General features: G+C 51.5%; 1 protein-coding gene across 1 annotated transcript in view; it reads right to left on the reverse strand.

Moving 5' to 3' along the window:
- The window catches only part of NPHP4 (nephrocystin 4), a 126,489-nt gene that overhangs the window by 45,135 nt on the left and 56,330 nt on the right, over positions 1-25,024 (reverse strand). Inside the window, exons 10-15 of the mRNA XM_034671121.1 lie at positions 24,369-24,507; positions 13,721-13,782; positions 11,812-11,919; positions 10,333-10,484; positions 9,996-10,187; positions 9,368-9,555 (exon numbers count right to left, since the gene is read on the reverse strand). Coding sequence (XP_034527012.1) covers positions 9,368-9,555; positions 9,996-10,187; positions 10,333-10,484; positions 11,812-11,919; positions 13,721-13,782; positions 24,369-24,507 — 841 coding nt within the window. The remainder of the gene's footprint in view (positions 1-9,367; positions 9,556-9,995; positions 10,188-10,332; positions 10,485-11,811; positions 11,920-13,720; positions 13,783-24,368; positions 24,508-25,024) is intronic.

Below are 25,024 nucleotides of genomic sequence, written 5' to 3' on the forward strand. Positions count from 1 at the left end.
CGTGTGTAGACAGGTGGTCTAACGCAGGGTGTGGCAACCACAGCCTACAGGCCGATCCAGCCGGGAGCTACGGATAGCTTTCACATTTTTAAAGAATTGTTAAAAAAAGAAGATTCCAGAGAGAACATATGTAACCCAGAAAGTCTAAAATATTTACTATCTGGCCCTTAACAGAATCAGTTTGCCAACCTCTGGTCTAATGGAACAAAATATAAAATCCAGACATACACCCAAGTAATAAAGAGTGTGGTATATGAGAAGGGCAGCTCTCAAGTCACTGATGAAAAAGACAGACTTTCTAATAAACGGCTGGGTCAGGGGGAGAGACATTTGAAGAAAGATGAAACTGGATCCCTATCTCCTATCACACAACAGGATAAACTACAAATAGACCAGAAGTCTCATGTGAAAAATGAAACCTATAGCCCCCGGAGAAGCCACGTGTGAATCTCTTTATGAGCCGGGGAGGAGAACACCTTCGCATCCATGACTCAGGAATTTAGAAGCAATAAAAGTGAAGACCACCATATTACAGGACACAACGACAAAACTTCACGGGGCGCCCGGCTGGCTCGGTCAGTGGAGCGTGCGACTCTTGGTCTCAGGGTTGTGGGTTCGAGACCCACGCTGGATGGAGAGATTACTTAAAAATAAAACCTTAAAAAATTAAAAAATAAAGTAAAATAAAATAAAACTTTACATAGCAAAATCCACCAAAAGCAAAGTAAAAATGACAAAGCAGGAGAACCTAGCTGCAATTTATATCACAGGCAACAGCTAATCTCCCTAATAAACAGAGTTCCCAAAACAAGAGAACAGAACAGACAAAAAATTGGATAGAAAAATAGAAAAAGACATGAATAGAAGTTTGTGGATGAAGGCAAACATCAAAGACGCTCCACTTCACTCAGCATAAGACAAACGCAAACTCAGACTTCACTAAGAGCCACGTCACCTCGATCAGTTGTACAAATCCCAAAGTTGAGCAACCCATTTGCCGGCAAGGCGCTGAGGAAAGAGGCCGCCCCGTGCGCTGCGGCGGACCAGAGACAGGCCACAGGCTGACTCAGGGGCGGGACTGCCGACTGCTAGCGACGCCCCCTGAACACAGGGCCACGCTCAGAAAACGCGTGAACACGAGGTTACGAGCTGCTGCCGTATCTGAAACAGTGAAGCCGGGAAGCAGCCGAGCGGCCGTCGGTGGGAGCTCACGCCCAGTGTGGTACGACGTAGCCTCACAGAGCGCGCGGGGATCTCCGCACAGGTCAAGCTCAGGCACAAGGGTAACGGGTAAAAGCCACGTGAAAAAAGAGTGTACTTGGTATGCTACCTGTTGAGTAAGCAAACAAGGAGAAATAAAAATCCATGTGCGTACGTTCTGAAACAAACAGAAACATGAGAAGGAGAAGCCAGAGGCTAAAGAAGCCTGGTTACCTCTTGGAGGCCGCACGGGGGCAGAGAGTCTAGGGGCACAAGGGTTTTAGATTTTAAGCCATGTAAACATTCCAACAAATTAAATCAGAAGGGAAAGAAAACCAACCTAAAATTGAGAACAAATTGAAACAACTGAATCTGATTATCCAACTGGTAACGGGTCCACAGAGGAAAGAGTGATCTCCAGGGACCCTGGAAAGCTGAACCACCTCTACGTCCCCAGCAGCACGTGGCTCCGGACGGAGAACGCCAGAAATCTGAACCCTCCTCACTCAGCATGGGCACCCTTAGTACTAACATCAGCCATGTTAAAGTATATTATAGAAATTGTAAGGAAAAGTAAGTAAATACATTGTCAGGAAGCATAATTTCCAATATAAGAAAAAAAAAGATACAAATCAATTACTTTAAGGAAAAGACTCTAAATGTGAATTAGAAATATCAATGTGAACTCATGTTTGAATCTACATTCTCCAGCTCTGCAGTGAAAGGCCTGGAACCACGCCACCCATAACCAAAAGCACCCCAGCCCTCGGTCCCTAGAAGCACAGCCCACGCAGAAGCCGCTGGTCCAGGTCGGAGGCAGAGAAAGTCCGCGTTGAGCTGGGACGCTGGGCCTTTCAGAGAGCGAGGCCATGCCCAGCCTCCCAGGCTAACCTGAAGGGCTACCACTGGCCAAAGGGAGGGAAAGGAGTAGTAATGAATGTATCACAATGAATAAATATCAAAGTGATATTCAAAAGGCAAAACGAAAAAACAAAACAAAAAACTAGACAGATAAAATCTCAGTTGTTATTACTGGAGTAACTGTTACAACTTCTTACTCTGAAACCTGGGAACTGAAGGGAGAGTATCAAACATTTGCTCTGCTTTGGAGAAGGTATATGTATTTCAGTCTTGGTTGATAAGAGAAAGCTCTTTTTTTTTTTTTTTTTATAAAAGAGTGTCCATTAACAAAAGGAAACCAAATGACAAAATCAGAAAAATCACCGTTTACAAAATTCCAGTTTAAGACCTGACCCAGGCAAAGCGCCGTCAACGATGTTAGAAGAGTGGGTGAAAGGCTGTTGGGGTGGATATTCACACGGAGCCAACGATTGGCTTGAGAACTCTGTGCCAAGCGCAGCGAGGAGGTGCCTCCCTTCCCCTGGAGGGACGTGGGGCAGATCAAACCAGCACCGTAAGGACGAGACACCCGACCTCCACACTGTTGACGGACGCCACATGGAGCACATGAAGTGTCCGTGCCAAATCCAGACCCAGAGGGAGCGTTAGCCCTAAGCGCCCATGCATGAGACCTTCCGGAGGGGCCAGGGTCAACGGTCAGATGCACACAGAACAACACTCCACACGACAGCTCACGTGGTCCCTTCCGACAGCCACTGTCACTGCAAAGAGAATGCAGGAGACTATTCCAGATGAAAGGAGATCGGGGACGTAACTCCCAGTACAACCCAGGACCCGGACTGAATGTCAGAGTGAGAAAGTAGCTATAAGGAATGTACGCGGGAAGACTGGGAATGGGACTGTGAGATCCCTGTCCTCTTCAGTGTGATGGGGGCTGCTTTTCAGTAAAGCCTGTTGGGTGTTTAGAGGTAAAGTGTCACCCTGCCTGCTACTGACTTCTAAACGATGGAGGGAAAAAGATAAACAGTTAATGCATTTCAAACTGCATGGACACAATCTCTGTAGGTGTGGACATGGGACTGGAGGTGGAGAACCCACAGGACACAGGAGACCCACCAAGGAAGAGGCAGGCAAGGCAGCACCAGACGGGCCCAGAGCAGGCTTGTGAACCCTGGGCCGCGAGTTCTCCAGACCAGGGGGGCTCTCGGCTGACCCAGAGCTCAAGGACTCCAACTCCCATGCTAAGGAAGGTCCTGTTGGCCAAAACACCAGGAGGAATGTGTTAGAAAAACCTACCTCCAGGCCAGAAAGCAAAGGAAATGAAAGGAAGGAAGGCACCGTGTGTGGTGGAGGACGGGACCACCACCCACAGCTGAACCCTCCTGAAAGGAGCAGGGACAGTGGTCAGTGAGGACCCTCCAGACACACACCCTGCCTGGAGCAAGGGGGGCCACAAGAAACAACTCTACTCACAACCTGGAACACCGAGAAAATGAGGAGCCGGGCAGAGGCAACCACCAGGCCCAGGGCCTTGGGTTCCAGAAGCTTCTGTTCAGGAGGCTGCCGTGTCTCCTGCTGGACCAGGACTACTCTGGTGGATGTGTACGGAGGGACACTGCTTGGCAAACTGACTAAAGATGAACACGTGTGACCCTAGAGCAATTCCACTCCTGGGCACACACCCAGCGTCCGCGCGGGCACAGGAGCACCAAGAGAGTGTGCTCGCCCCAGCGTTGTTCTAAAGCAACAGAAGCTGGGAACAATCCAAATGTCTACAGACGACAGAAAGGGTAAGTGTGTGCGATACTCAGACTGGGATTTCTATACAGCCAGGATAAAGGACAGGCTACTGCCCCACACAGCCACCTGCATGGACCCCACAGACGACGTCGAGCAGAAGGGAGACTCGGAAGGGCACACACACAATGTCCTGTTTCGGTTCAAACCTGCAGGTGCACTGCTCTAGGGTGACAGAGTACCAAAGAGCGGTCACCAGGGGGAGGCCACTGATGGCGGGGGCAGGGAGGGCGGGGGGAGGCCCGCATTCCATCTGCAGCCCGCAGTCACGCAGACGTGCTCACTTTGTAAACGTACAGCTCTTATAAAACCTAACTCAAAACGGACCCCAGACCTAAAGTATAGCACAAAAATCCAGGTGACCTTGGGTGTGGCGACGGGTTTTTCCCTCTGACACCAAAGACACAGGTGATCCATGACAGAAATAATTGATAAACTGGACTCCATTAAAATTAAAAACCTCTGCCCTCCGAAAGATACTGGTAAGACCATGAAAGAGACGAGCCACAGGCTGGGAGAAAACATTCGCAAAGCACACATCCGATAATGGTCTGGGAGGCAAAACATAGAAAGAACTCTTAAAACACGACAACAAGAAAACCCAATCTACAAATAGGCAAAAGATGAACAGACACCTGCCCAGAGAAGACGCACATGGGCCAAGCGAGCACATGGGGGGGGCTGCACATCACATGTCCTCAGGGAAACGCAAGTCGTAAAAACAACAGTGCGATCCCAGCACATACCTACGAGAACAGCCGAAATCCCCCACACCGACAGCGCCAAGCCCTGGGAGGACGTGGGGCCGCAGGGGCGCTCAGTCCCTGCTGGCGGGAAGGCGGCACGGTGCAGCCGCTCAGGAGGACGGCTGGGCGGTTTCCTACACAACCAAACACGCTCCTACCACACGACGCAGCAGCCATGCTTCTAGGTACCACTCAAATGAGTCGAAAATTGAGGTCTACACAAAATCCCGAACAAAATATCTGCAACAGCTTTATCGTAATTGCCCAGCACTGGAAGCAAGTAGGTGAATGGACGTCCCTTTAGACAGTGGAGTATCACCGGCACAAAAACAAATGCGCTACCAAGCCACAGAGAGACACGGAGGAGCCTTAGTGAAAGGAGCCCGTCTGGACAAGCTACATACGACATGACTCCAAGTGTATAATACCCTGAAAAAGGTAAAGCCACGGAGACAGGAGAAAGGTCAGTGGGGGGGAGGGTGGGGTGGCGCACAGGGCACATTGGGGCAGTGAAATTATTCTCTGCAATACTGTACGGGGATACGTTTGCTCTGCTTTTGTCAAAATCCACAGATTGTCCAACACGAGAGAGAGCCTTGTTGTGAACTCTGAGCTTTAGTTAACCACAAAGCATCAACACTGGCCCATCAACTGTAACAAACGCCCACAGGAGGCCAGAGGTTGCTAACAGGGGCGCTTCTGGGGGCAAGGGATGCTTGGGAACTCTGCACTACCAGCTCAATTTCTCCATAAACCTAAAACTGCTCTAAAAAGCACAATCCTTTAATTCTTAAAAACTCATGGAACTGAACACTGTGTTGCATGCATGTTATATTTCAACAACAAAAGAAAATACATCCTAAGCGTGGCTCTAGTGAGGCTAGGCACTGAGCCTCACCTGGGACACCGGAGCAGGAGCTGCTGGAGGAGCCCAGCCCTGTCCAGGCAGGGGGCACCTTTGGCTGAGTCTCAGGGGGGTAAGACACTGAAAAGAATTTGTTTGAGATTTTAACTTAAGAATTTGGACTTTGAATTTAAGTTCATAATGACAAAATTTGATCTTGGAGTTTGATTTCTTTGGACTTCAACATGCAAGGAGATTTAATTTTTGGACTAATTTTCCTCTGGGAAATTCATAATAGAAAGGGGTTTATATTCAAATCAGGAACATCTCTCTGTGGTTGGCCTTTTGAATTGCCTGAACCCTATCCATTTAACCTCACCGCAGCACCTCTGGTGAGCTGCCCGGATAGAGCGGCTGGATGGGGCTGGGAACAGGAAACGGAAGGAGACACTTTCTCAGCAACAGGTGCAGGGAGCTGTGAAATCAATGCACTATTCCAGGCCATTTCAGAGCCTTCTGGGGGCNCTCACTTTGTAAACGTACAGCTCTTATAAAACCTAACTCAAAACGGACCCCAGACCTAAAGTATAGCACAAAAATCCAGGTGACCTTGGGTGTGGCGACGGGTTTTTCCCTCTGACACCAAAGACACAGGTGATCCATGACAGAAATAATTGATAAACTGGACTCCATTAAAATTAAAAACCTCTGCCCTCCGAAAGATACTGGTAAGACCATGAAAGAGACGAGCCACAGGCTGGGAGAAAACATTCGCAAAGCACACATCCGATAATGGTCTGGGAGGCAAAACATAGAAAGAACTCTTAAAACACGNCTGAAAAGAATTTGTTTGAGATTTTAACTTAAGAATTTGGACTTTGAATTTAAGTTCATAATGACAAAATTTGATCTTGGAGTTTGATTTCTTTGGACTTCAACATGCAAGGAGATTTAATTTTTGGACTAATTTTCCTCTGGGAAATTCATAATAGAAAGGGGTTTATATTCAAATCAGGAACATCTCTCTGTGGTTGGCCTTTTGAATTGCCTGAACCCTATCCATTTAACCTCACCGCAGCACCTCTGGTGAGCTGCCCGGATAGAGCGGCTGGATGGGGCTGGGAACAGGAAACGGAAGGAGACACTTTCTCAGCAACAGGTGCAGGGAGCTGTGAAATCAATGCACTATTCCAGGCCATTTCAGAGCCTTCTGGGGGCATGGGCTAAACTGTCCACCAATGGTCCCAGGACCATCGGCAAAGGGAAGGCAGTTGGATTGGGACAAGTGGTCCCAGGATGGTCGGGAAATCCAGGCAGTGGAGAGAACAAAACCTGGGACTGTTTCAGGACAGTGTCGCTGGCCACGCTTCCATACAGGGGGCCTCCTGCACTCACCCTCTGCCCCACGCGTGCTCCTCCCCAGGCCAAGAGCAACTCATCAGCTGCAGAATTTGGGAGACAGAACAGGGCCTAAGCTGTGCCCTCACCCCCTCTCTCTTCTTTACAGATTTGTCTGCAGGAAGCGAGGATGCTGGGGTCCTCAGGCAAGCAGGGGACCAGGGCTCCACCCCAGGGTCTGCAGCCCAGCAGTCCTACCTCTGCCGGCAATAAAGCCCATCCAATGGGGTGAGCGCCAGCAAGCTCGGCCAGCTCTCTCCCTATTGTTTGTTTTCTAAACATTTATGTTTATTTTAAAATATCTTTCCTTCCGGTGCCTGGGTGGTTCAGATGGTTGAGCATCTGCCTTCAGCTCAGGTCATGATCTCCGGGTCCTGGGATGGAGTCTCCTCTCCTCCTGTCCTCCTTTTGGCTCCCTGCTCAGTGGGGAGACTGCTGCTCCCTCTGCCCCTCCCCCTCCCCACTCATGTTCTTTCTCTCTCTCTCTCAAATGAATAAAAATCTTTTAAAATATTCAAAAAAATAAAATTTCTTTCTTTCTACTTTCATTGGATTTGATCCGGGCTTTTCCCCCAAACTTCTTGAGATCAGCATTTTAAAAAATACCTTCTTCTTTCCCAATACAAGCGCTTAAAGCTGTAAATTTCCCTATAAATACCATTTTACCTGCATCTCATTTGTTTTACAATGTTTGCAACATGATTTTGTGATTCAGTTTTAAATAGCCATTTCTATTTTGATTTTTTCATTGACCTACAGAATAATTAAAAGCATGTTTTAAAATTAAAAAACAAAAAAGCCAGCAGTTTGGAGGCTTTGAGGGGAGAGACTGGTCAATTTCTGACCTGTGGTGTTGCCGTCGGATTGGATACTGGGTCTCCTGGAACATGGTGATGCCTGCACGGTGGCCCAAAACGTGTGCAACATATACAAACGGTCAGTTCCAGTAAGTCTCAAGTATGCTTGGAAAGGACGCACATCCTCTAAACCGGTTCTATATGTTTTATAAGATCATCTTTTTAAATTGCATTTTGTAATATTCTTGATTATTTTCTGCTTGATGTGTCAATTCATTGAGCGAGGGATGTCAGACCTCCCACGACCGTAGGTTTGTCAATTTCCCCTTCTAAAGTCTGTCAATGTTTCTTTTGTATTTTGAGGCTGCTTGTTGGAAGTTCACGGTTCAGAATTATTTATTTTCCTAGTGATTATTCTCTTGATTACATTTAATAGGCTTCTTTATCCCCAGCACCACATTTGCCTTTTGTCTCTTTTGTCTGATGCTAATGTCACTAAACTACTTTCACATCATTAGCATTTTCATAGGGCATTCCCACCTGTTCTCTCTACTGAAGAGGCGGCAAGGGCTCCCAGCTCTGTCCCTTACAAACCCGGAGACTGGCCACAGAGAGGTTAACTGATCACTGATAAAAAAAACAACATATTTGATATGTTTTTATCCACTGCAGTGTGAATCCACTAGTTTATAATAATACCAGAAACAAAAGCCATTGGCCCCACTCTCAAAGGATGCTAAGGAACTGGCTCATTATTCTGAAAATTCGTAAATAAAAGGGAAGAACTGGGCATTATTCTGCCTTTCCTGCATGAACTGCACCCCAAGGTAACCCAATAACTGGTGAGGGCAAGTTTCTCTTTATGGAAGGATTCCAGTTCCAGAAGGAGAACGTCACCACTGTTCAACCTTGAGCAAAATAATCAGCCTGTGGGCAACAGTCCTGACGCCACTGACGTGGCACAGAAAGGAGGGACGGGTCACTGCACAGCTGCAGGAGGTGGTGAGAACAGCCCCAGCCCCAGAGAGTTCCTGCCTCTGACAAACACGCCTCTGACCACGCAGAGAGATCTGACTCCCAATGTCCAGGAGATACAGGGGACAGAGGGGGACCCTTCAAATGTCACCACTGGGAAGCAAAACCCAAGTGCAGACTGTGGGAAGCCCTACAGGACAAGCAGGAGCAGTGTGGCTCCTTCAACCAACAGCACGAAACCGAGCCTGGGGGCGGCAGGGGCACCCGCGGGCAGACACACACCCTCCTGAGAGCTTGAGCTCAACAAACTGTTACAAACGGTATCCTCCTCAAAACAACAAAAACCCTTCTTCCATCCTCAAAAAAAATTTTTTATGAAGTTATTGGGAAAATTTTAACATAGGCTAAATATTTAATGACATTTAAGGGATTATTAATTTTAAGTGGGATAATACTGGGTTTAGGTTTTTCAAACAGGACTCCTTATTTTTTAGATATATAAGGAAATATTCACAGATGAAATTATACCATGTCTGGAATCTGCTTCCCAGTGACGTGGGGTCTGGGTGGGGACGCAGTTGACAGCTGCTGGCTGGAGCTCACTGGCGGGAGCGTTGCTTCCTTATACCGTTCTTTCAAATTCTGTACGTGCTTGAAAATTTTCACCGTACAATATTTTGCAAATAATAAAATTTACAAACAAGGCTCAGTGCTGGATTTCTCACGTCTGCAGATGCACGAGCACTTACCAGCATCAGAGGAGCCATCTCTGTCAGTGAGAACCAGGAGATGTGACAGGGAACCAGAGTGCGTCCTGCCCGTCTCGTCCAGCCCAACCAGCTGCAGGCGTGGCGTTGTCACGGGTGGAAAGCGGTAGAACTGGAAGGTGAAATACACGGTCTTTGGCCACGGCGCTCCCTGGCAGTCCTGGGACATTCTGAATCCAATAAGAGCCCCCAATTAATCAAGTATCCACAGCAGAGAACCTGGGCTTCCGAGAGTGCAGCGCCACAGGCCGGACACTGCCTGGTCCGCCCATGTGAGCAGTTCTACTGGGATCTCGGGGAGCCCGCCAGACAGCAACCCACTGAGCCCCAGCTGGAGAAAGCTGCTCTCAGAGCTGCACGAATACCCAGAATTGGCCAACACAACACTGTCTACATTCAATTACAGAAGATCGAGCAAAGCCGGTTTTACAGCATTTAGAGACAGCTGTGTGAGGGTCCCAACCAAATGAAAACAAAAACAGACTCATCCCCTCATCTGGCAAGACCTCAGCATAGAGAGTTCTGCCAGCTCAGAGCCACATGGGGGTGTTTCTTCAATGCAAGGAGAGCAAAAGCCGGGCAGAGACAGACAGAGCGTTTCCAGGCACACCTGCTGAAGGCGAGGAACTGCAGCACGATCTCGTTGCTTTGTAGATAATCCGATGCTTCCTTCTGAGGGTTGAATTTCACGGGATCTGTAGGGTTTACAGCCTCGGCTGGTTGTTTATTGGCATCCAGAATCTCGGGAAAGCCGGAAGCCTGCAGGAGCACCATTGAGGCTCGTGAGAGCTTACTTCCAGAGCTGAAACACAAAGACCACGGAGGCTAGCCTCAGGAAAGGGCCGGCAGAGAGGCAGGACCTCTGGACCCCCTCTCTGGGGGAAGCCTGTTGTTGAGGGTCCGTCTTCACAGCACAGCATGTGCCGGGCCCTCAGGCCGCCCCTCACCTCCTGGCCTGGGCTTCCACGACAATCGGGGTGTGCACCGGCGTGAAAGGCAGCTCCCGCAGCTGTTCGGCAACAGAGGCTCCCAGGACCAAGGATGTCTGGCTCAGCTGGGCCTCCAGGTGAGAGATTCTGCCCTCCAAGGGGAGCCCCTGCTGAGCAAAATGCAGCCCCAGGTGAGGCCAACAAGGATCCCAGCCTGTGACCACCAAGGAGGCTGGATGAGGGGTATTCATCAGTGAACCGTCCCTGTCGGACTGCCAGCTTCAGCAAAGGAAAATATGGGATGCCCAGGTGCCTTTTACACTTGAGGCAAACAATGAATAATTTGGGCATAATGTAAGTATGTCCCATGAAATATCTGGGACTTACACTAAAAAGTCACTGCTTTTCTGAAATTCTAATTTATCTGGGCATCTCGTATTTTAAGTGAGTCAAAAAGCAATGAGAATTGCACAAGAATTCAATCAATTTTATAAACAGGTACCATGGGAGAGATCTGCTGTCTGAGAAGGTCAATTAACATAAAAACCACGTTGACGGCCCAGAAACTGAACCCTCCTTCAACACCGCAAGACAGACTGGCGTGGCCCTGGCTGGCCTGTGCAGACACTTCTCTGATCCTCGCGTCCCCTGAAGAATCTAGTCATTGCCCTGTATTCCACCTTCCACGTCCCTTCAGAGCAGAAGACGTGTCTAAACGAGGAGGCTGTCTGGGAATCAGAAGGCTCTCTTTCACGCCGACTTTCCTAGCTTTCTGTTTCAGCTCAAAAGGGACACCACAGAACCAGAGACGACAACAACACGTCTCAGCTGCCAAAAGTAAGAGACGCAGGCTCTTCATAAATGAGCCCCAGACATATTCTAGAATCAGGCATCTCACAGTACTATGTTCTCAAATAATTTAATGGCACCATTTTTCCTTAATAGACTTCCAGTACAAGACGAAGATACGGTTTGCAGGTGAGCCAGCCAGCTTTTGAAACCAAACCTGACGTGACCTCCCCAAGGTCCACGGAAACAGGCCTGTTTTGCCCACTGGATACACCAGAATCCAGGATGGTGGGGTTCACTGCTTCTCCTTCAGCGGCTAACAGCAAGGAGAGTGTCCCAGAACACTGGAGGCTGGGATTGGCCTCATTTATATCTCTGGTAAAACTTTCCTTCCCCTTTCATGTCCAGAGATCTGAGGGTAGTCTAACTTTGTCTTGTCAGGTGCAGCAAAAGCCTAATTAACCTCATGGCAGGAAGAGCCCCCACACCAAACGCTCCTTGGTCGACAGGACAGAATGGTGGCGTTTACCTGAAGCATGGAAGTACGCCGTGCCCCCCCCACCCCGTCCCTACGTCCATGTCACAGAGAACCCACGAAGGTCTCGCCACCTCACCAAGGACCAGCGCAGATCACAAAAGTCAGAGACTTCAGTGGAAGCCAGGAGTTTGGAGCCCCTCCCTGGAAGGAGGAAGGATGGGCATACTTACCTCCTGGGCCAGCGGGGGCTCAGAGCTGTCGGGTTGCCGTGAAGAGGGTGTGGCCGAGCGGCACCGAGTGGGGGACTGTGGGGAAGCCGCCAGCTGGGAAAGCGACAACTAAAGGGGAGGAACCATGCATGAGACATGAAAGGCAGCCCGGCATGTCACAGAGCCCCCCACTCAGGCTGGCACAAACCCAGGAGACACAGCATGACCAGAAGGCAGTGGGGTCTGCAACCACCTGCTTGGCTGCCGCTCCAGAACCCAGAGCTGTTCCTAAGTTCCTTTACTGTAGTTACTGAGAGGCAAGACTGTGATCCTTCCTTCATGGTAACGTCAGCATAAAAATAGTATTAACAAGGAACAGCCGGTGGAGAAGAGGAAGGGCCCGGGGAAGCCAGGTTCTCCACCACCTGTGGGCTACAAGGGTAGTTGGTCTTTGAACCTCCCTTCAGCCAGGGACTGAACACCTGAAAGGCCCCTTCCAGGTCTAACCACCTATGTGCCCAGAACACAGTCCCCGCACTAAGGCAGGGACTGGAATGGCAGCCAACGTGGGCTCTACAAACAGCGGCCAGGATGGAATCACTGTGCCACTGTTATTGTGTGACTGAGGGCAAGTCACTGAGTCCTTTCTTTACCTCGGTCTCCTCATCTGCAAAGTGGGGGTGGAAACAGTAACTAAAACACATGACTGTCATGGGAATTAAATGAGAAGTCTGGGAAAGGGCTTGGCCCAGAACCTAGCGAGTGGTAACCCTTCCATAAATGCCGCAGATATCTGGAAAACAAATGTAGCTGTGAAGGGGCCCACGCTCCACAGAAGGCCCGCCTCTCAAAGCCTGGACTCGATCTATAACACACGCCAGCAGCTGGCCCAACACGGTGCCGGTACAGAGGGACTCAACACGTGTGGCCGGGGCGGGAGGGCCTTTAGCCCCAGCAGCATCTTCAGGGGGCAGAGAAGAACCGTAGGGGTCTGGTCAGCTCCCCTCAGACCCCACACACTGTCTTGAGCCTTTCCTGCCTCTGGAAGCGGGCAGCACTGCTCTGTGGTCCCTGAACACTGAGGGTGACGTGCTCACTGCTGGAAGGAAAACGCTGGAACAGGCCAGCAGGGAACCCTGGGAGGCTGTCTCCAAACACGTGTCTTCAGGCAAATACAACGTTCACTCCTGAGCCAGTTTCCAAGCTGTGTGGTGCACATTAAAGCCGCTTCCTTGGGACAGCCTTTGATACTGAATTATCTGACTTTTCTAGAAAGTCCTTTTCCAGGGTGATGCTGGCTGACAAAGGCATCAGGAAGACAGAAGGGGTGGCCTCGCTGGCCAGCTAACAGCCCCGCAAGCCAGCGCCTCTCTGCCTATGCAGGAGACCCTCGCACCCAGAACCGTCTGCTGTCTGACAGGTGGTGGTCAACATGCCCGGCCTCTGTTGGCTGTGGCCCATCTCCGCCACACCAGCTGCTCAGCCTACAGGCCTGGCTGTGGCCTCCCTGCCCAGGGCACTGGTGACTGCCAGGCACCCTCTCCGAGCAGAGGCAGTTAGGAAAGGAGGGGATGAAGACCACACTGTGGTGTCTCAGAGGAAAAACAAAGGCTGTTCAGCCCTGAAAGAGTCTCAGCTATCAGACGTAACTTCCGGGGAGAACACCTCATGTTTAAAAAGTATTGATTGTGCTTTTGACGGCACCTGGAAGATCATCGATCACCACTGGCAGCCGCCGGCCGCAGGGCCAGGCAGGATGCGGACAGGACGCAGCACCACGAACCCCGCAGCCAGCACACCCCCATCCCCAGCCCCGGCAAAGCAAACAGGACTCCCCTGTTCTTAAAGAAGCAGAGAAACGTCCTGCCCCCGGGGCCTTTAAATAACGGATTGCGGAATTCTGAAACAGGCCTCTCGGGCCTGGACTTACCCCCGGTCCCACAGGCGAGTCCTGGAGGGCAGCGAGCCCCTGTGGCGCAGGTGCTGGCGGGCCTGAGGGAAGCAGATGGAGGTGGGGAGGGGTGCCCATGAGCCTCGGGGGGCCCAACTCAGTCAGGACCTGACCCCTCTGCCCCCGGCCAGAGACCAGTGCCACCACTGGTGCTGTGCAGCAGGAACTGGGCAGTCCAATCACTGAGCAGTGTAGAGAAGACTCTGGGCATGCACAAGAGCACGGGCCGCTCCCCCAGGTCACAGCCTGGGAGACTGGAGCCTGAGCCTGTCTGCTGTCACTCCAGCTCCCCCACCTCCCCCTCAACCTACCTGGCCTCAGGCTTTCTGATCGTGTGGTCTCACCAAGGGTGGGCTTCATGACCCGCGAAAGTCCTCACATGCCCACCTTGCACCTTTGCACCTTTCCACCTTCCCATCTGCTCATACTCCCCTGACTTGGAAGAGCTGGGGTCCTGTGTGGGCTGGCCTGGCACTTCCCGAGCCTGGGGAGGACTTGCTGTCTTGTTAAGTAAGGAATTTATAAGCAGGTGCACGTGGCCACACCCTGCTTTTCCGGTCTCCCAGGCGCGCGGGTGCCCGCTCCGCACAGCCTGACCTGAGTCCTGCTCACTATAGGTGTGGGCATGGTGGGACCAGGAGGCGTGGAGGCCAGTCCTTCCTGTGGCCCCCCAGAGCAAGGGGCCACATGTGTCCTTTGACCTCGGTGACGCCAAGGCTGGCTCCTGCAGGCTCTGAGGTCTCTTCCCCCAGCCAAGTCCCAAGGGCACCCCCCCTCAGTGGCCCACTGGCCCACCCACCCCCTCCTCACAGACCAAGTCGGGGCGCTTCCCAGGGTCTTAGGAACACTCTAGTCCGAGAGCCTTCGGCTCCCGAAATGAGCTCAGGCAAATCGTGGTGCAAGCTGTGCCTCCCGGGAAAGGCGCTGTTGCGCCAGAAGCCAAGTAGAGACCGGGGTTCCGCCAGCCACGCACCTCTCCCCCAGCCAGAGTCCTCCTTGCCCCAGCCTGAAACAGGGGCTCTGGAAAGCCCCACAGGTGACTCTGGTAACAGGATAACACTGCAGGAAGCGGCTCCATCAGCCTCTGCTACGAGACACCTGGCCCTCGGGAGTCAACCTTGGGTCAGTGAGACCTGAACCTGCCCCCGAAGCTTCTCCCACCGGCCCTTCTGCCCCACTTCTCAAAGCTGGGTGCTATGTGGTATGGTTGTTAACGTAATTCTTTACATCACGACTCATGCAGTCTTCTCTTCCTAGAGAATAAATTGGTACAAGGAAGGCTCTGGCAGCAGATGAAAAAGATGCGTGCGAGTGACCCCAGGGCCGGCCAGGGGCGCCTAAATCCACACACCCCCGGGCGGCGGAGCCTGAGCGAAAGCACACCACAACACATCCAGGTGCCACGGCTTTTTGTTCTCATGCTCTGTGTAGCGATCACTGGCTAGGTTGCTTCTCAAAATAAACGCCCTACTAGCCGCACCCACAGAACACTGGGTCCTCCAGAGCGCATCCACTCTGATTCCTCCAACAGGCTCCCCGAAGCCCAACGGCGGCCCTGGACTGGGACACCTGACACCCGCCACAGAGCACGGCCGGGCCGGGAGCCATGGGGCAGCACGCAGGGGTGCTAAGGACGTGAGGAACAGCACTGCAGCGCGTGCAAGAGCGCGTGCAAGCACGTCTGGGGCAGCGGCACATCAGCACAAGCCGCGTGCGCCCGGAAACAGAAGCCTGTGGGGAAAAGCCAGCAGGTCCATGCGTGCGGCAGGAACCCCCAGGTCGTGGGGGCATCCTGACATGGAAAGGCTGCCAAAAGAAGTTACAGAGCGGGAAAGGCAAGTTACCAGACAGCCTGCCTGTCTGCTCACCCACGGTAAAGGGGAAAAGAGTTAAAAAAGGAAGAGTGCCATGGGGCAGGAGTGTAGGTAAATTCACCGAAGTTCACAGAGAGGGTGCAAGGGTAAGGGGCTATCACTTCACCCTTTATGCACCGAGTAAGCATGTATATTCGTGCATCGCTTGTGGAATTAAAAAGAACTTAAATTTTAATGTAATGATCATTACCGGTCAGCTTGGCAGTGCAGACTGAGACACCATAAGCAGCCGCTGGCCCCAGAGCCTCTGCCCACATGTGCCCCTTGCTGGGGAGCCACAGGGCTCTGGTTTCCAGAAGAACATGGAAACTCAGAGAGGACCGACCGCTTTGGCACACACTCTGGGCAGCCCACGGGCCACGGAGCCCAGGAAGCCACGTCGTGAGACAGCACTGAGAACAATGGGAAGGGACTACATCGGTGGTTCCCCTGCCACCAGGGCTAAGTGCCGTGCGGACAGGGTCCCCACAGACTGCGTGAGGCCAAGGAGACGCTCACAGCTCCTGCTGCAGCACATCTGCCACCTGTCTGAAGATTAATTCTCCCCGAAACTCTGTTACTCCCCAGTCAGCCTCGACTCACTGAAAATCACAGTCCGCAAAAGCTCCCCTCTGTCAGCTCAGCTTCTAGAAGCCCAAACCGCAGCCGCCGACACCCGGGCTGTCCGCGTCCCACTGGGTCACACAAAGACACGTGTCCGGCACTCTCTCTGCCGGGAGGGCGCACGTGGAGGACCGCGCCGATCTGAATCATCAATGCTGCCCCCACAGCGGCTTTGCTGAGGGGACAGGATGGGGTCACAGAAAGATGTAGAAACAAGTACACAGGTACACAGAGGACCAGGCAGCGGTCTTCATGGAGACATCCTCCAGGCTGGAAGGAACAGAAGCCCCCCCAGAAACGCTGGGGGGCCCACAGTGTGACCACCTTCCCATCCGTCCCCAGCCATGGGCCAGACCTGAATAGCAGGCAGCACCACAGCCCTTCATCCCAAAATGCAAGCTGTCTTCCTGGGCATGCCTTTCTTAAACAGAGCTGTGCATTCTGGGGGAAACTGAGGAAAGGAGTCAGCAGGCAGGCCTGAGAAGGGTGTTCACAGAGGGAAGCGCTGTCTGGCGGCACAAGCCCCATGTCCAGCTGCGGGGTCGGTCCTTCACTGGCAGAGGTGGGAGCTCTGCTCAGGCCTTGGGCCCGGAGGGAGGGGTCGGCGATCTTACAGGATGGGGGAACAGCTGGCATCAAAAGGCAGGGAAGAGGAAGGAATTATCCTCACTAAAGACAAAGTCTCGTGATTTAAAGAAAGACGGGGGGAAATAAATGTACCACGGGGCCTTGAAAATAAAGCACTGATCAATATTTAATGGCTCTTCAGACACTACGAATTCATACGGCAAACCCATTTGAAAGGCCCCCATTTCTAATTACTTGGGTGTAAAAAGCCATTCTCCCTATTATTCTGACCCCAGCAAATGGGGGAAATGAGTACAATCTGTGCAGACATAAAAGGGCAGACAGCTTACTGACGGGGTGGCTGTGGGTCTCGGTGCTGAAGGAGTGCAGGGCACAGGTGGCCGAGGTGGCTCCCGTGCACGGGACGGTGGCTGACACATGGGACAGTAGCCAAGGCACTCCCACGCACGGGATGCCTAGGGGGCCCAGCACACATGGGGCTGCAGCTGGGGAGGGGCTGGACTTGCACAAGAGTGAGCCCAGGCCCACCCACAGCGTCCACACCTGCAACTGTGCAAGCCCCGCCCCAGTGGCCACCTGCTGCTTGGGCAGGCTGGGCAGTCAGGGACAGTGAGGGACCTGTGTCCCAAGCACACTAGGGGTCCCCAGGTCTCACCGTGCCTGTGCCAGCAGTCACCAGAGTGTTGCTAAGTTAGCACCCAGGATCCTACGTGCCTCTCAGCACCTGGGAAGTTACGCTCTGTGCCTGTGCGAGTGACCGGGCTCTTTGGTGCAAGGATGCAAGTCAGCACCATATACCCGGATGTTTCCCTACACAGAGAAGACATGGGAGAAGATGCACGTTCCAGCTACTGACAAAGGAGTGTCACAACAAAGGTGTCATGGTTCTGTCCATTATGCTGCTGGCAGTGCTCTAAAACCACAATGTGCAAGGTGCCCTGTCTCGGCTAGCCAGGCCCCAGGGGAGTGGGGAACGCTGTGGGGCACCTGAAGCCCAAGGCTGGGGTCACCTTCAAGGGCTGGCCGCAGCAATGACCCATCCCCCATCAAGAGCTCTGCTCTGAGCCACCCACTAACGTCTTCCAGCAGAACACACACATCCCTTTAAATCTGCCTGTTCACATGGTTCCCGATGGGCAGCTCAAAGCCTGGTCCTGCATGACTGCCTGGGTGACACGACCCCCAGAGGCAGCGAGCCTCCTGTTGGAGAGGACATCCCTGCAGCGCTGACACACATAAGGTCACAACCGTGCCAAGAACCTAAGTCAGGGTATCCTGGGAAACACCGTGATGACATTTTTCCAAGACCCCTTCTACACAGCTGATTTTCAAATCTATGACGCAAACACACTGACATTCTGACCCAGCAGAACACTGAAAAGCAACACACGTATCAGGGAAATTCCCAGTTTCAAAAAACCAAGACCGAGCGCCCCCTAGTGGCTCCATGCACTCCTTCCTGGAGGGTGAGGAGTGGGCCTCCGCTCCCTAGTAATTCTGCAGAGGACATAAAATAGATAATTCACGACAAAGAGCCAAAGTCCCTCACTTAACGTGACAGCCGCATATCATCAAGATTTCTAACAGAACCATCTAAGTTGGTAAAATATCGAAGGAGGGAACGTTTACATCACCAGTTAAACACGAGTGAACCTGGGATGAAGACAATCATATCAATGTGACAAGAACGCAGCGATAAATCCAAATTAAATAAAGCAAGTGCAATCAGGTTCCATCCGTGCAGACCTGCCAGCCCCCGAAAGGCGGTGGAGAATGGAGGACGTTGGCACTAGACCCCGATCCCTCCAGGGACCTCTCTGCCAAGCTCTGCACGGGGAAGACACACCCTCACCCGGTCATCCAGAAAGACGTTGTCCCACTGGCTAACGGGACTGATCTGGAGCCCAAAGCGAGTTGTCTCTGTGGGGGGGGGGGTCCCCTTCCCCCTGAACCTCTACAACACTCCCTGGAGTCCAAGAACATCCGGCCTCCCCTGGGCACCACTCTGCCCAGCTGCCCGTGTGGAGCTGGAGGCAGTGGGATTCCGGGGGACAAGCTGGCTCTACACTGGTCCTTGTCCTGCTCACACAGTACAGGAGGGGCAGGGACTGCCAAGATCTGCTCGTTTGAACATCTCGAAATGCAGGGAAAGCTGGCCAAAGCCAGGACGTCACCACACACAGAAGCAGCGGAGCGCCAGGGAACGGCCTGGGACTTGGAAACCCGAGGTCAGGCCCTCGATCCACGGATGACACATCTGCCAGTTCCACACCCTGACTCCACACTCTCTTCCCAGAGCGGCACCCTCCCAGCTCTTCACCACGCAGGGAAAGGCAGGGCCACAGCAGAGGGAAGGGGCTCCATCTCAGGACTTGTATGGAACCCCTGAACACAATTTCTTTCCCAATTCCTTCCCAATCCTTTCTTTCCCAAGGGTAACCTCAGAGTTCCTGGGGTCGCTATGGGGAAAAACTCTTCCTGGAAGGAAGCCAACAGTGAGAGAGCTTGATGGTGAGGGGGCGGGGTGTGGGAGGCAGACAGACAGACAGAACTCGAGTGCCAGGATGAAGCCAAGCCTTACATCAGCTCTGCAAACTTGTGCCGAGTGCTTTCCTGGGCCAGGACCCTGGTGAGCAACAGAAAGAAGACACACAGCCCCCACTCGTGAGATGCTCCTAGGACAGTGCTCAGTGTTGAACAAAACGCCCACACCGAAGATCTGCACCTCTTCACCGTCCGGAGCACAAATTAGGGCACTTGCCAGCCCCTGCCACTGGGTGCGGGCCACTCGACTAGCTCACTTCCAGGCCAGAGCCTCTGACTGTGGGACAGGCTCCTCCTCTCTTTCTTTGTGGCGCTGTGGGCCACAGAGCCTAGATGACACCTGCTATCTGCGACCACAACAGGTGGAGGGAGAGCAGGAAACAAATCTTTTTGTTTTAAACAAAACAAAGAGATCTGGGGATGATCTGTCACCATGGCAAAACTGACTGATTCACTCCAAGGGCGGGGGGGGGGGGGGGGGGCCCACACAACAGGATGGAATAAATAACGGACCTCCCAAGAGCTGTGAGACGCGGAAGAACTATCTGCCCGGGAGACGCCTGCGCGGACTCTAAAGACTAGCAAGAGAAGGTCAGTGTGGATACTTTAATGCGAGACTACTTTTTTCCACTTCTAAATTCAAGGTCAAAGGGAAATAGAAATTGAAGCCAATAATTTAGGAAATAAGAACAGCACAGGTCAAAACGTCCAAAATAGAGTCAAAGAGGTACTTGGAAGAAAACCACAGGACCTTAAGGGCTTTTATTAAACAGACAAATGGAAATATGCTAAGCAATCAACTTCTTTAAAACTTAAAAAAAAGAGAGAAGGGAATAAATAAAGGCAAAGTCATATAAAGTTAAATTATAATTCAATTAAAATTAAAGATACAATCAGAAACTTCAAAACAGCAGGAGAACCAATAAAGGAAACCAAGAGCTGATTCCTTACAGAGGATGAAAGGTGAACAGCTCCGATAAGTCTGACCCAAAGCAGGACAGACTTGCCAAAGATCGGAAATGACAAAGGGAATCTACGCAGAGATAGAAACTAGGATTTTTACGTGAGATACAAGTTTATCATAGGATCTTAGCAAACTAAATGAAATTAACCATTCGTCTACAGACTACGTATCCCCAAAGTTAACATGAACTGAGATGGAAAACCTAAATGGAGCCATAAACCATAACAGAAACTTAAAGGTAATGAAAACAACCCAAGGAATCCCCACCGAGCTGGAAGATGGAGCAGGGGTCAGCAGGGTGCCCCCACCCACCCTGGCCATGCCTCGGGACCAGCAGGGACCTGCAGGGACCTGCGCCCATGAGAAGACGACACTTGGAGCTCTCTTTCGCTCCAATGAACCTCTGCCCCAAACCACCCCTCCCAGCCTCCTCCTTCCCTCTATAAGCGAGCCCTCGCTAGCCTCTACTCTCGGGGCTGGTCTAGGGTTCACCATGGTCTGCACATCCCCATGTGCAGTTCCTCTGCTCTTCCAGAATAAACCCAATTGCTGCTCAATGTCTCTGGTTGTTTTCAAGGTTAACATTGTCAGAAAATCCTCTCCAAAGGCACTGAATTCCTGATGGTTCTATAGGTAAGTTTTATCAAACCTTCAAGAAGCAGGTCCTACCTTTTGCTGAAACTATTTTAAAGCCCAGAAAAAGATAGAAAACATCCTAACTCATTGTGATGATGAATATTTTGTGTCAAGTAGACGAGATGGATCACAGGGGCCCAGATATGTGGCCGAACATCACTCTGAGTGTCTCTGTGAAGGTGATTCCGGATGAAATCGCTATTTGAATAGACCGACTGAGGGAAGCAGTCTGCCCTCCCCAGCGTGGGAGGACCCATCTGTCCAAGGCCTGAAAAAAACCAAAAAGTGGAGGAAGGAGGAACTGGGCCCCTCCTGCCTGACCAGGGAGCTGGGAGGCCCACCTTCTCCTGCCCTCAGTGCTCCTGCTTCTCAGGCCTTCAGACCCAGACCGGAATCTGCATGGTGGGTTTCAGGGCTCTCAGGCCTCCGGACTTGGACTAATTATACCTGGCAGCTTTCCTGGGCCTCTTCTCAGCCTCCACGGACAGTGTGAGCCAATGTCTTATAATAAATCTCTTCCTCCAGGGGTAGCCCGCTGGTTCTGTCTCCCTAGAGAGCCCTAACTAAACAGTCACTTTGCAAAACTTAGCACACTCCAAATACCAAAACCTGATGAAGACATGACGAAAGAGAAAGCTCTAGATCAGGGATCTGCCGGTTACGGGCTATCGGATTCAGCCCACAACCTGTGTTTGTGAATGACCTTTACTGTAACACAGCCAAGCTCGTGTGTGTGGCTTTCACCACACAGCACCGGACAGGGGGAGCTGCAACGGGGCATCCGGCCCACGGAGGCTGAAATAGTGACTACCCGGCCTTAAAGTCCGCTGACCTCTGCCACGGCCGAGGCTTAGTTTCAGAGACAGAGACAGAAATCCTGAATACAAGTGAGTCAAATCAAGAGCGGCATAACTACAAAGTTTCCCACAAGTCATTCCCTCCATCTCTTTCTTTTCTTAAATAGACTTTATTTTTAGGGCAGTTTTATACTCACAGCAATACTGAGAAGAAGGGACAGAGAATTCCCACACACTCCCTGCCCAGGTACGCACAGCTTCCCGGGTACCCACATCTCACACCCACGTGGTACACACTCTTTTTGCGACCTAAAATATTTGGTAGTTTATCGTCTCTTTTATTAAAAAAAGATTTTATTTATTTATTTGAGAGAGAAAGAGAGAGAGAGAGTGTGGGGGGGGGAGAAGCAGACTCCCCACTGAGTAAGGAGCCCAACGTGGGGCTCGATCCCAGGACCCCAGGATCATGACCTGAGCTGAAGGCAGATGCTGAACTGCCTGAGCCACCCAGGCGCCCCCTACTGTCTCTTTTTAAAATGGATCTGCTTTTAGGCGCCTGATTATCCCCCTCTTTGATGCACACGCACACTCTCTCTCAAATAAATAAATAAAAATCAATTCATGGGTAATTCTGGAAAGCAGAGGAGCAGCAGACTAGGTCTAAAGTGAGACCCAAGCCCGCAGACCACAGAGCCACGGAGCCCAGGCCGTACAGCTGCCCGAAGCAGCCAAACGACAAGGCAATCCCATCCTGGCTTAGAATTAGCCTGATTAGAAGGCCTTCAGACAAACGAGCTGCTTGTTTCCAGCACCGTGACGGCATGAACTACACCCCTGAAAACTCCTCTCCAGGAAAGCTCAGTCTATCTTGCCCACAGAGCTAGCTGTTCAGGCGCGCCTCCGAGGACACGACCTGTTGAGGCTTTTCCACACACGTAGATGAACTATGCTCACTGCCGTTCACGACTGTCCTTTTCTGAACAACTTAAACATATTTAATCACGTTTACCTGTTTTTATAATCTGAGATGCTATCTTTCGTATTTACCTTTCTCAGAGGTTGCTATTTGTTTTATTTTTAAAAAACAACTATGAATATACGTCAAGAAAAGAAAGATGCTAGATTTACAGAATGGGTGGGAAATAAATTGCACCCTTCGTTTAGTATCTTTAAACAATATATTCCATGCCTTCAATGCGTTCAACTTTATTAAGGAAAACTGAAAACGCTCTACACAGACCCTGCCTGACAGAAAACACATGCCTTCCGCCCACCAGTGCAGGGGCTCCAGCACATACCCTGGCACAACCCCGCAGCCAGTGGTGCTCCGGACGTAAGACCAGTTATTAACGGACACACTGGTGGTAAACGGAAATCCTGGGAGCGATCTGGTGAGCACGATATTCAAAAATTGAAAGAACAACTAAAACCATCAAATGCACTACCTTTTTGAGAAGAAGGAAAATACTTAATGATGTGGTTTGTCCCAAAGCAACGGACTATTCACGGGGTACCTGAATACATTCGCGTATCTCAGAAAACCCTGGAAGACCACGAAGACCATGGCCAGTGTGTCAAGGTCTAGGCCAAAGAAATAAGTGGACTGCTTCCACCAACTGTAAAATTAAATTCAACAAGACCAGTTTCCATAAACTAAAATCTCAACTTATAAAAAATCAGTCCCAAACGAGTCCCAAACCCACTAGCGCCTCTGCTCCAGCACCCAGGACCTGCGGCCAAGACACAGGCAGGTCCTCCCTGGAGACCGAGTAGCATCCATCGGGAAGATGGACCAGGACTAAGCTCCCCTCTATGGGCTTACGTGTTTGTTCATTCCCTACCTTTCTAACTTTCTAAGAGACAAACCTCCTATGATCTAGAACATTCTTTCAGCTGGAGGGATCTCTAGAAGCCTCAGGCCAGGGTTCAGTGTCCTGCAGACTGAATTTCTCCAACACCCTTCTGACGTCAGCCCTGCAGGGGCCTGACAGATGGGGTTCTCAGTCAGACACTGGCTAAGGGTCCTTGGGCAGAAGCCAAGAGGCCCTGACCAAGTGTTGAGCCAGCCACACAGAAGCCCAGCAGCCACCATTGTTCCCTCGCCACCTGCACCCATGCAGACGCGTCACTGCCCTGGGAAAGACATCACTCTGTGGTAGCCCTTGCTCCCTTTCTCCAAGCCACAAGCTCAGATCAGACAGCCCACTCTGGGACAGTGCTTCAAGGGAGTAGAAAGCACCTTTTCAGAACAACAAACGTTCGGCACATTAACAGCACCACACAGAGACGACAGCCCATGGCTCTCAGCCAAGCTCTAACCCTCGAGCCCGCGTCTGCAGGACCCCCACACCACGCGCCCCATTGGATGTCACCGGCAGAGTCTTCCACAGGCCTTTCGTCAGGGAGCTGCAAGAAACAGGTCACAACGTGCTGGGCCGAGCTCTGTCACCATCCAATTCTACGCCTCCATATTAAGCAAAAGCTCATCCAATGGACTCAAATTAAAGCAATCTGTGGCAATTATCGGATAAATGTTATTGTACTGGACTAAGTATTTTTCCTCGGGAACAGATGGAAGTCATGCTGTGCACTTGGAAAGTCAGTTCTCTGCAAACACTTACTTGCAGGGGTCGTGGGAGGCCTCCTGGAAGGCTGCCGCTCTGCCTCAGGGCTGTGAATGAGCCCCGTGGCTGTGTCCAGGTGTCCCTCGGGGCTCAGCGAGTACTGGAACTGGATGGTCCCCGACTCCACCTGCTTCACCTACGGTTAACACAGGGAGAGCAATGGCAGCCTCATCCCTTCATCAGTGCCCCTGTGTTACAGCCAGAAACGAGTCCCCCAGCCCAAAGTCGGCGTAAACCCAGAATCAAGTCACTTCCTGAGCAGAAACAGCCAGCCGTGGCATTAACATCCCAGAAGACCACATTAGCACAGAAGGCTCTTACGCAAGCAGAAATCACATTTCTCCAGTTCTGCGTGTGTTTGTAAACAAACCTATGTAAAACCGACCTTTTAAATTTTGGTGTATCGTTCTGTTTAACACATGTAACCACTACCAGTCAGGGGGCAGAGCAGTGCTGCCCCCGCCTGGCCTCACCATCGCTGAGCTGCCCTCCATCACGGCAGCCTGGTCTTTCCAGGATGTCATGTACATGGAACCATATGACAGATCACTTTTGAGCCGGGCTTCTCGCACTCCACACAATGCTGATGAGACCCATGCAAGCAGGAGGACGTATCAGTAGTCAGTTCCTTTTCCTGCTGAGCGGCATTCTAT

This window comes from Ailuropoda melanoleuca, chromosome 11 (assembly GCF_002007445.2).
Source record: "Ailuropoda melanoleuca isolate Jingjing chromosome 11, ASM200744v2, whole genome shotgun sequence".
Lineage (NCBI taxonomy): Eukaryota > Metazoa > Chordata > Mammalia > Carnivora > Ursidae > Ailuropoda > Ailuropoda melanoleuca.